The 11,818-nt window shown below is 47.6% G+C and overlaps 1 protein-coding gene across 5 annotated transcripts; it reads left to right on the forward strand.

The window, feature by feature from the left end:
* KCNE3 (potassium voltage-gated channel subfamily E regulatory subunit 3) lies at positions 1-8,922 on the forward strand. Of its 5 annotated transcripts, XM_032356400.1 has the most exons (4): positions 1-87; positions 968-1,160; positions 5,050-5,185; positions 8,357-8,922. In XM_032356400.1, the coding sequence occupies exon 4, from the start codon at positions 8,397-8,399 to the stop codon at positions 8,694-8,696; it is 300 nt and encodes a 99-aa protein (XP_032212291.1). In that variant the 5' UTR covers positions 1-87; positions 968-1,160; positions 5,050-5,185; positions 8,357-8,396; the 3' UTR covers positions 8,697-8,922. The 5 variants fall into 5 exon arrangements, with proteins under 5 accessions (XP_032212291.1, XP_032212287.1, XP_032212290.1 ...); XM_032356396.1 differs by lacking the exon at positions 968-1,160; XM_032356399.1 differs by lacking the exons at positions 1-87; positions 968-1,160 and adding an exon at positions 2,196-2,850.
* The last annotated feature ends 2,896 nt before the right edge of the window (positions 8,923-11,818 follow it).

Below are 11,818 nucleotides of genomic sequence, written 5' to 3' on the forward strand. Positions count from 1 at the left end.
GAGGGCAGCTGTGCGGGGGCACCGAGGAGCACAGGGTGCGGGGTCCTGTCGAGAGACGGGCGCCCTCGGAGTCTTGCCGAGAGGCAGGTAAGGCGCGCTCGCATGGTCGGGAAGGCTGGGCTGCAGCCGGGGGTAGAAGTCAGAGGTCTTCCCGCCTCCCTTGGGAACACCGACGGGAGGTGGGGGGCGGCTCCCATACGGAGCTGGACCTCCCCAGAACCGAACTGCAGGAATCCCGGGGCCCCACATGGGAGTACCAGGAGCCCAGCTGAAAACCCTGGGGGCTTGCACCAGCACCCGCGGCCCCGGGACGGCGGCTGGAAAGCTCTTTCCACGTCCACAGATAAGCATGCGAACACCGGAGGGGCTGCAGCGAATGCACACGCAGAAACGGTCCCCGGGGACCCCACACGGTCTTCTTGTTTGGCTAGAGCTGCTTGCTCCGTGGAGCCGACGTGCCCTTTCGCTACTGCATCGTGCCTCGAGCCTCAAGACCCCTAAAGACACCCTCTGTTGCTAATAACAGAAGTCTAGGTTGGGAGTCAGAAGAGTGGGTTCTAGTTTATAGGTTGTGTAAACCTCTGTACCGGCTGTATGCCTTGAACTTTCTTTTCCTGGGTCACCACTTGTAAAATGAGCTTCTTGGTCCTTTTGCCTGCACGCTTTGTGGGACATGAGGGGAAAGGGGTCTGGACCTCGGATGCTCTTGTCTAGAAAGTAGATGAGTTCAGACAGGCCCTTGTAGGAGGGCCCATAAAGAGTATCTCCTCCTATTCCTCCTCCCCACTCTTCACCAATTTGCATGTGGGGAGGCTGAGGCCCAGCGGGGAGATAGCTTGCCTAGGGACACACCAGGAACCTGAGAGAAGCAGAAGGAACCCAAGTCTTCTCACTTCTAGTGCAGGGCTCTCTCCACTTCACCTATAAAGGTGCATTATAAATGTGTAAGTTCCTCATTATCTCCTAGCATCCATCCACTTTGCTGGTTCCAAATGGAGGAGATTCCTGCTTGAGACATAGAAATGGCTTTCAGATTTTCTCAACTCCTTAAGATGATAACCAGCAACCTTCTTCATCCCTCACTCACTCCACACATCTCAAAACGCATTTCTCTCCATAAACTGAATGGGTGGGTGCTCCAGATACCTACCAAGAGAGAGGTAAGACAAAACCCCCAACTTACTGATGGGGAACATGAGGCCCAGAGTGGAGAAGTGACTTAACCAAGATACATGGCTAGACCTGGCCTAGTAGGAGCATGTCTCTTGATTCCAGTTCTGGTGTGTTCTCCATCAGCCACAGGACTACTGAATGGTACTGCTAAATGGAAGGGGACTATAGAGCTGGTCGGAGTATGAGAAACAAGGAAGCCTTTTTTTAAAAAATTTTTTTTAAGATTTCTTTATCTTTTTCTTTTAGAGAGAGAGAGAAAACATGAGTAGGAGGGGCAGAGGGAGAGGGAGAAAGAATCTCAAGCAGACTCTGTGCTGTGTGCGGAGCCTGAGGCGGGGGGGCTCATTTCATGACCCTGAGGTTAAGACCTGAGCTGAAACTAAGAGTCAGATGCTTAACCTACTGCACCACCCATGCGCCCCAGGGAAGGCTCTTGAAGGAGGAAAGTATGTCTGAGAATCAAGAAGAGTCATAAGAACATGCTGACTTCTCCCAAGAAAAGAAAGCCAAAGGGAGGAGGGAGGGGCAACATAGGGTTGGTTGTTCTTGGTAATCTGGAGGTTGGGAAATAGAAAAGGAAATCAGATTGCCCAATAATTCTCTCTTATGCTTCTATAATACTTGGCAATTTCTTAATACACCTTCCCCTCTGTTGTCTGCCCCTGTCCCCACGTAAGGTAAACAGGGCAGGGATCATTATCCCCATCTCATATATGAGTTACAGAGGAAGTAAATGCAGTGCTGAAGGTCACATAGCCAAGCATACAGCCAAGATTGGAACCATCAAAGGCACACATGAAAGGCAAGATCACAGGCTGTGTGACTGGGAATTGGACTATGTGTGTGCTATGGGTGTGTGTGTGTGGTCACACCCTGGGTAGGTACACAGGGAATAGGGTGGCAAAACCACTGCTAGTGTTTTGGGGCCAAGAATGTTTGCCCTTTATATTCAATGGGGTTCAGGTCCAGGGAACATCTGGGCCCTGGGGATGGGGTACTGGGTATCCCAGTACCCAGTACTGGGCCACAGGGTACTAGGGAGAGCTGTGGTGAGATGGGGCTAGAGGTAGGGTCACACCCAAAGAAGCTTAAATGACAATTTGAGGAGGTTAGATTGTTCTACAGGCAACAGGGAACTACAAGTAGAAAGGTCTGTGGATGGGATACCTGTTTGTGGTCCTGGCTCTACCCCTGGACTGAGGACTTGTGCAGGTGATTTCCTCAAGGTGGGGGTGCTCTAATTTGCTCTGGTTGAATGCGGTTTATACCAACAACATGATTATTAAGATCGCTGCCAGTCAAATTTTACTCCTGTGTCTCCTTCCAACTCTGTGCTAAGGTCCATTCCTTTAATTCCTCTCCCACTCCACTGCTCCCCAGTCACTGGTAGTGATAAGTCCACCTGAGGGACCAATGGCAAATCTGTGTGGTCCCAGGGGTTGTCTTTGGATCCCCTCCCTATCTTCTTTGTGTGAATCCCCCCTTGCCTCTCTTTACTACATCCCCAGGTACTTAGAACATTCATTCTGAAAGAGCAGCTGAAACAGAGCAGTGGGGAACCCAAAAGAACCAATGGTGGAGTTTCTCTTTTCCCCAGAGAAACCTGAAGGAAAACCTAAGATGCCCAGTTCATCCTTCAAATCACAGCTCTACACCTCCATCCCAACTTGGACACCTGTGAGTTCAAGTCAAGAACATTTAGGGATGGGGCACCTGGCTGGCTCAGCTGATAAAGCATTCGACTCTTGATCTCAGGGTCATGAGTTCAAGCCCCACATTGGGCATAGAGCCTACTTAAAAAAAAAAAAAAAAAGAACATTCAGGAAGAACCTGTTAATGTGCAGGAAATAGCAACAGAATATAGAGGAAGAGAGTGCTCCTGGCTTGTTTGGGGGAACAGGAGTGTGTCTGGAGCAGAAAGGACCACAGGAGATGAGATTATAAAGGAAGGTTAATGCCTCCTCCCACATGCCAACCTTCCCCTACCCCCCGCCACCACAGCCCTTACCAGATCCTTGATTGGTGAGAATATGGAGTTCGAGGACCTGATACCCCAGAACACAAGGAGACCGTGTTCAGTGTGATGCACAACTCAGACGCCAGCGAATGTTACCATTGGTAGTGGAAAAAGCACCCACACGGCACATGCCCCCAAGTCCCAGTTCCCATTGGAGCTCTGCCCTTCACCGGCCCTGCCATTCTGGGCAAATCACCTTCCCTCCTGGGGCTTCCATTTCCCTGTCTACAAAATGGAGCAGTTGGCCTAGAATCTAGATTCTAAATAATCTTTAAAATCGCTTTCTGTGTGGTCAGTGACTTCTTAACTGGCCTATCTTCTGTTTCAAGTTAGGAATTCTCCAGAGAAGAGCTCCATCTCCCACCATTATGAACTTTATAATCAGTGACTTATCTTGATGAGTGCAGCCAAGGAGCACAGAAGGAAGAACAAAATTCTCAGTAGGCCAACGGCAATCCTTGGACCTAGAGGTGGTGCAAAGAGAATCAACGTGTCTCTTTATCAGCTCTCTGTCTCTCCTGACCCAGCAGGATGCCCCTGTGCCCAGACCCTCATTCCTAACCCCACCCAGCACCTCCAGTGGCTTCTTTGCCTCTCCTGCCATAACCACAAACATCCGGGTCTATCCAGAGAGGCTCCTGAAGGAGGATCTGAGAGATGAACGGTTTCATGAACTCTACTCCACTCAGTGAACCCCACCTCAGAGCCCCCCCTCCCCCACACTGTCCCTCTACCCCCACTTTCTGCACAGAGTCTGCCTCCTTCCCTGGCTTCATCACCCGGGTAGATGGCCTGTTAAGAAGAAAAACGAACAAGTCAACCAATTCGGCTCTCCGTTTATCTAGGCACGAATATTCAGTGCAACTTGGTCCTGGAGCTCAGTTACATCTTAATCTGTGAGAACAAAGTTGGCAGCCTTCTCTATCTTGTGATTTACGGGCTCTAGAAAGACCCCAAAATGCCTCTTCCACCAAACTATCCAACCTCCCATAACCTCACAGTGTGGTTTTGTGATCTGTACCCTCGTGGGGGTGTTAGAGCTGACTTTACCAGATTATGGAGATAAAACCCCTTCATTTATAGATACAGACGGAGGTGGAGGCCCAGAAAAGGGAAGTCACATGTCCTACGTCACACAAGTAGCCACTGAACCAAGACAGCTCTTTAGGTTTCCATTTCCTTCACTATAAGATGAAGGCGATTAATTAGAGGTTAGACCAGATGGACTCTGAAGGTCCTGCCCACCACCTCTGCTTTGCAGAAATTAAACTGCCTCCCCATCTGTGCCATTTTCTTCTTTAACTGTCACAGTGAGCTGCCCTACCGATAGCACTGATGCTGTAACTGTGTTTTACCCAGTCTGTCCAAATAGGTTCATTGGGGACATCATTGTATCGACCCCACGTCCAGCTGCCATTCTGCCCACACACATCGTTCCGTTGGGTCTCAGGCTCTTTCAACCTTTCAGAGGCTTCTGCTAAGATACCTATACCCTTGGGAAAAGGAGTATTTGAGTCTGGACTATTGGCTGGTCCCTGAGCACCAATCCACCTGTTAAACTGAGGCTTCTCATAAAGTCACCCAGTAGAGACGTTGCAGGCCTGGAATTGAGGGACAGCAGTCAGATATCCCTTGGCCATGGCATAGTTCCTGTAACTGCTACTCTAGACTGGCCAGACCCAGCTGCCGCAGGGAGGGGAAGGGGAAATGGGAGGGGGTTAGCAACTACAGCAAGGCTATTGCACAACACTTGGGGCCCCAGCCTTGGGAGATCCACCCTGGTTCTGAAGAGTTTTCTGGGTGTCTGATTCCTTCCTTTCCTCCCTTGTCCCCTGCTTTCCAACTCTGGGCCTTCCCAGCTCCCAAAGTCAATACTGAGACCTGAGATGTGTCCAGAGACACCCTGAAGAGGCTGAGGGACTGAGGAGCCCGGGGGCACCCACAGGAAGATTCCTGAAGCTGACTGGGCGCCACAGAGGATCTACCTGTTATTTGGTGAGTCTTCCACATTCAGGTTGCCCTTCCTCTGCCCTGTCAGTTAAAAGTACCTTGTAAGGATATCTAAGAAAACTGGTAACAGGGACTGTTCTGGGAAAGAGGCCTAGACCCCTGGGAACAGGGAGACTTCATCTTCATTGTATGCAGTGTGTCTATGTATTTACTTCTCAAAAATGGAGAATAGGGGCACCTGGGTGGCTCAATGGGTTAAGCCTCTGCCTTTAGCTCAGGTCATGATCCCAGGGTTCTGGGATTGAGCCCCGAATCAGGCTCTCTGCTCAGCGGGAATCCTGCCCCCCGCCAAGCCTGCCTCTCTGCCTATCTCTCTCTTTCAAATAAATAAATAAATAAATAAATTTTTAAAAATGGAGAATAGGCTGGGGTGCCTGGGTGGCTCAGTGGGTTAAGCCTCTGCCTTCGGCTCAGGTCATGATCTCAGGGTCCTGGGATTGAGCCCCGCATCAGTCTATGGGCTCAGCAGGGAGCCTGCTTCCCCCACTTTCTGCCTGCTGCTCTGCCTACTTGTGATCTCTGTCAAATAAATAAATAAAATCTTTAAAAAAATTTTTTAAAAATGGAGAATAGAGTTCAAACATTTTTTTCACCATAATAAAACTGTATGCTCAAGCTAGCCTGGAGGAAGGCAGGGCAGGGATGATGTTGTTTTTAATTGTGGTAGGAAAAAAATACATAAAATTTACCCTAGTGACCATTTTTAAATATACAACTCAGTAGTATTAACGGTATTTATATCATTGTGCAACAGATCTCTAGAACTTCTTCATCTTGCAAAACTGAAACTCTGTACCCGTTGAACAACTTCCGATGATAATCATTCTGACACATGAGGAAACTAAAGCCCACACAGGGCAATAAGGCCATTTCTTTCAAAGTGGGCTTCTTCAGGCATCCCATCTGTCTGTTATCTCCCTGTAAAACTGTCCAAGGCCCCTTCCTCCCTAAATGTTTCCCCACATGCCTCTCACATCTTACATTGCTTCCCACCCCTACCTTGTCATCTCCCGGGCCCCAGCTCCAGACTCTGTGTCTTCTACTGAACTATTTTCAAGACCTTTGTCACCAGCCTTCCTGCCTCCTTTCTTGCTCCCTCCAATCCACACAGCAGCCAGAGTGTCCTTTCAAGGCACAAATCTTTTATCATTGTATCCCCTTTTAAAATACTACTCCATGGAGTGCCTGGATGGCTCAGTGGGTTAAAGACTCTGCCTCTGGCTCAGGTCATGATCCCAGGGTTCTGAGATGGAGCCCCGCATCTGCATGGGGCTCTCTGCTCTGCAGGGAGCCTGCTTCCCTTCCTCTCTCTCTGCCTGTCTCTCTGCCTACTTGTGATCTCTGTCTGTCAAATAAATAAATAAAATCTTAAAAAAAAAAAAAAATACTGCTCCATGGCTCTTCCCTAGCTACAGGATAAAGTTCCAACTCTGCAGCTTGGCACTCAAGGCTGTACATGACCTTATTCAGGGCAGCCTCTCTATCCCATGTCCCATCTTATCCTTCCACACATCTTACACTCCAACCCCTTTATGCTATTTTCTGTTCTTCTAAACATTTCTTTTTTGTCGTTCTTGTTCACCTCTTTGCTTTTCTTACCTTCTCTACTTCCAAAAAACCCTTCAATGTCCAGTTCAGATGCCTCTGTCACTGTGACACTCTCTGAGCCCTGATCAGAATTTGTCCCTTCTTTCTCTAAGCCCTAGTAGTCCCTGATCAGTTCCCTACAGTATAGATCACCTGGCAATGTGTCCCTAACTGCAGAGACTGGGTCTGAGCCTCCCTAAGCTCCCAGCATGAGGCCTGCCCAAGAGTGGGTCTCTGTAAATGATGACTGGCTGAATGATCAGTTGAGCCATTAATTTATTGTGCTGCTGTTACTTGGCATAGGCTGTTATGAGGGAAGCAGAAGGCAGAAATTTCTTACCTGACAAGTGGGGTGGTAGATGAGAACCTTTGCCTCCTGGATCTTAAGTCCATGAGCCCTTGTTATCTTCCCTTCCTCCAACCAGACAAGGTAGTCCAAGCACCAAATCGCAGAAGCCCCAAAGGCATTGTATGAAAGGTAGGACTGTCCTGGATGATGGCTGTATTTTTTAGATTCTTTGCTCCCAACTTCTATATTCATAGAGTTGTTCATAAATATTAATCATGGTCATAGCTGTCATCTTTTCTGGGGAAGAGACCATATGGTTAAAAGTCAAGTTTGCTAACTGGTTGACTGACAACTCTACCTAGATACAGGAGGGCTTTGGAACTGGTCAGTGAACACTTGAGTATTTGGCCTATGGAGAAGTCACTGAAGTAGCCATCTTTACTGGAGCCCGCTGAGGGAAGAACACCCAGCCAGTCACAAGGTAGACTCTGGGGAAGCACAATACCCAGCCAGTTTCAGGGTAGTCCCCTAGACTTGAGGGAGAGACTCAGTCCTGCTGACCAGGAGCATGTGGTCTGCTTATCAATAACAAGAAAATAGCCACACATTGCCTTATCTGTAATTGCTGGCCAAAAGAGAAAGCTGTGCTGGTAAAACTTGTGGAGTATGGTTAAGGGGTAGGGAGCACACCTGGTTGGCTCAGTTGGTTAATCTGCCTTTGGCTCAGGTCATGATCTCAGAGTCCTGGGATCAAGCCCCATGTTGTGCTCCCTGCTTCTCCTCTGCCTCTTTTCCCCCCTCTTTCTCTCAAATATATAAATAAAATATTTTAAAAAGGTCGGGGGGTGGGGTAGGGAGCACCATTGAAATCTTCCAGAAAGAAGTGAGTGTGGATCCTTGCTTAAAGGGAATGACATAGTTTTTCAATACAAGGCTGTCTTTGGATATTTTTTATATTCTAGAGTAAAAATCTCTGAGAGAAAAGAGAAGAAACATTTCAATGATTTATAGAATTAAAAAAAAAAAGATTCATATGGGTTACAGTGGTCAAGGAAGGCTTTATTCCACAAGTATATACTGAGCATCTGCTGAGTGCTGTCTTAAGTGCTTGTATAAAGCAGTTAGTAGAGCAGACACGCTCTTTGCCTTCATTGACCTTACCATCTAGTGGAGAAGACAGACAAACAAGTACGTAGAATAAACTGTGACGTTGGGGTCGGGAGGCAATTCAAGCCACAGGTGACAGAAGCCATCTCCTCTCTCTTTTCTGTCACCAACAGAGCATCCTCCAGTTCTTTGCCCATTTGGATCCCTGTTGCTATGGAGACCACCAACGGGACCGAGACCTGGTACGAGAGCCTGCACGCAGTGCTGAAGGTTCTAAATGCCACTATTCACAGCAATTTGCTCTGCCGGACAGGGCCAGACAGCCTGTCTGAGGGGCGGAGGGCCAACCTACCTGGCCGTGATGACAACTCCTACATGTACATTCTCTTCGTCATGTTTCTATTCGCTGCCACCGTGGGCAGCCTCATCCTGGGATATACCCGCTCCCGCAAAGTGGACAAGCGCAGTGACCCCTACCATGTGTACATCAAGAACCGTGTGTCTATGATCTGAGGCTACGGGGCTGGGAAGGGCAGCATATCAAGACACCAGAACCCAGTTATGGACCACATCAGGCCTCAGTGTCCCCATCTGTAAGATCAACGAGAAACAGTCCTAAGGGAGGTCATCATTAGAGTGGGAGGAGAAGGGCTGGCAGAGCTGCGCCTTATGGATAAAGATATTTTTCCCCCAGTAAGGGTAGACTGTATAGACAATGGGAGCCCCGTGAACAAATATATAGAAGTAGCAAAAGATAATAACCAATAATTGGCCCAGTGGCTGGAGTACTGGGGGTTAGGGGCTAGAGGCTGGAGGAAGGAGAAAAGGAAATTGTAGCAAAGGGAGATGAAACAGGAAGATGCACTGAGGACACATTTTTTAAAAAAAGATTTTATGTATTTGAAAGAGAGGCAGAGATAAAGCACAAGCAGGGGGAGGGGGCACAAAGGGAGGGGAGAAGCAGGCTCCCCACTGAGCAGGGAGCCTGACCCAGGCTAGATCCCAGGACCCTGACTGAGATCATGACCCCAGCCAAAAGCAGACATTTACCTGACTTAGGCACCCAGGCACTCCTGAGGACACATTTTTTGATGTGTTATCTTCAACGACCATGAAGAACAGCAGTGATTATAGCATCACAGATAAGAATCTGAGTAAGGTGACTTATTTATATTTGTTCACATTTTATGTGTTCCAAGATATTTAACATTTGTGATTTTCCCCCCTGTGAGGGAAGCAAAGTAAGTACAATTCTGGCCATTTGGGCAAGAGCAGGACCATAGCACTCGAACCCAGGAACTCTGGTTTCCTTGCCTACCACTTTTCAAAACTGCGCCACACAAGACAGGATCCAGGCCTGAAATGTCTGCAATTTCTGGGGGCCCTCCTTAAGAAAAATAATTTGAAAACATCCTGCTTTTGCAAATGACAAACACACATCACCATGTGAATATATGACTAGGACCCCCCCTCCTAAGATCCTAAGGAGTGATGTGTTTCAGCTCCATGGGTCATGTGCCTCTCCGGCCGTGTGGCGGCGCCCTTCCCAGCCACATCTCCAGGCATTCCCTCTAACACAGCCTCTTCTGATTTGATGAAGTTCTGTGAGAAGTTTTCTGATACCAAATTGAAATCTTCTAGAAGATTACCATCACATCTAGAAGATTACCAAATTAAAAGGAGGTTGTGCAAGGCAGGTATCCATCTGGTTCAGTGGAAGGATTCTGGTATGTGAACGAGCTGGTTACTTCTCTCTTTGATCTTTTTCCCTCTTCCGAAATGGAATAGTTAAGACTTGAAGGTCTCTAAGGGCTCTACCAGTTCCGACATTCTGGGCATCACAGCTATTGGGTTAAACATAAAATTGTGTTTGTAGGTCAAAAAGCAGCTATCAGTGGTTTTCATATGGTTTGGTCTCATATGTGCAATATGGCGAGTGAATCCTCTACAAGCTACAAATCCCAGACTGGGACCTCCCACTGTTCTGTTTGATTCTATTTAAGGGATCTACATGGGTTCTCCAGAAGGCCCTATTGAAACATACAAATTTGTATATAGCAAAAACTCTGAAAGAATATTTTAATTGCCATTATCTCTGAAGAGAAGGACTGTGGTTGATTTCCCCTTTCTACTTAAAAATTTTGTGTAATATTTGATTTATTTGACCATAAGTATGTTGCTTGTACAATAAGGGGAGGGGGAAGCTACTTCCACTTTGAAAAAATAAAAATAAATGCCTATGTGTTTCTTGAGTGAAGGATCACAGAACAAATTCACTCCCATGAGCAGTTAGTTGTGTTCTCTCCCCATAAAATCTGTGCTGAGCTCCCTGTGTGCTCAAGCCTTTCTTTAGTTCTTCTTGAGGGAGAAGGCAAAGACCTACTTTAGAAGATTTGACAAATGGGAAGACAACAGATTCAGAAATCTCCAATTGAATGGGACTTTAGAGATAACCCAGCCCAAACTCCCAAATAAAACAGAAAATGCTATCAAGTATAGGAATGATCCTAGGAGGGTTTTAAGAAACGAGATCGAGTAGGGGCACCTGTGTGGCTTAAGCCTCTGCCTTCAGCTCAGGTCATGATCTCAGGGTCCTGGGATCGAGCCCTACATCGGGATCTCCACAAGGCGGGGAGCCTGCTTCCCCCTCTCTCTCTGCCTGCCTCTCTGCCTACTTGTGATCACTCTCTCTCTCTGTTAAATAGATAAATAAAACCTTAAAAAAAAAAAAAAACAAGTAACGAGATGGAGTAGATTTAGAGGACTCAGAGAAAGGTAGAATTTAAACTGGGCTTTGAAAGAGGACTGATCTAAATGGGCCAAGTGAAAGAAGAGAACAAGACAAAGGAAGCTTGGGGGCAGAAATGCGGTGAAACCACACTTTTTTTTTTTTTTTTAAGATTTTATTTATTTACTTGACAGAGATCACAAGTAGGCAGAGAGGCAGGCAGAGACAGAGAGAGGGGGAAGCAGGCCCTCCGCCGAGCAGAAAGCCCGACGCGGGGCTCCATCCCAGGACCTGGAACCCTGACCCGAGCCAGAGGCCCTAACCCACCCAGCCACCCAGGCACCCTGAAACCACACTTTTAACAATAGTGGTTGTCTGGGAAATTGATCTGGAAGCAGGCCGACTGTGGCATCTCTGGGACTTCAGTGTGCCTACCCATGGAAGTGGCTCCCCTTCACACAGTCCTTACACTTACAGGGATTAATAATAAGATAATAGAAATTCTGCTTGTAAGTTGCAGAAATTAATGTATATTAGCATTGAACACAAGTTCAAAAGAAGAGCTAATGACATCTGGGCAACTACAGGGCCCAGAGTTACTTATTGGTCTGAATTCACAAAGTAGGGGCTCAATCTACCTCCGTACTCACCTCCCCCCCCCAGGTCCACCCACCACCAACTATCTGGAGTTGAGTGGCCCTTACTCTTCTGAGCCCAAGATCTTTTATCTGCACCAGTTCTGCCCTCTGCTGGCCAAATCCCAGCACAACATGTTAAGCCCTCAAAGCAAACTTCAGGAAGCACTCATTCAACAAATATTTATGGAGGGCCTACTATGTGCCAAGCATGCGTCTCGGCCCTCTGGGGATTCATGAGTAAAAAAGATCAAAGAAACCCCTGCCCTAAT

Source organism: Mustela erminea, chromosome 9 (assembly GCF_009829155.1).
Source record: "Mustela erminea isolate mMusErm1 chromosome 9, mMusErm1.Pri, whole genome shotgun sequence".
NCBI classification, from domain to species: Eukaryota; Metazoa; Chordata; class Mammalia; order Carnivora; family Mustelidae; genus Mustela; species Mustela erminea.

Bases quoted from the DNA above. Each gene is read 5' to 3' on its own strand.
- KCNE3 (XM_032356400.1), top strand. From the start codon at position 8,397: ATGGAGACCACCAACGGGACCGAGACCTGGTACGAGAGCCTGCACGCA.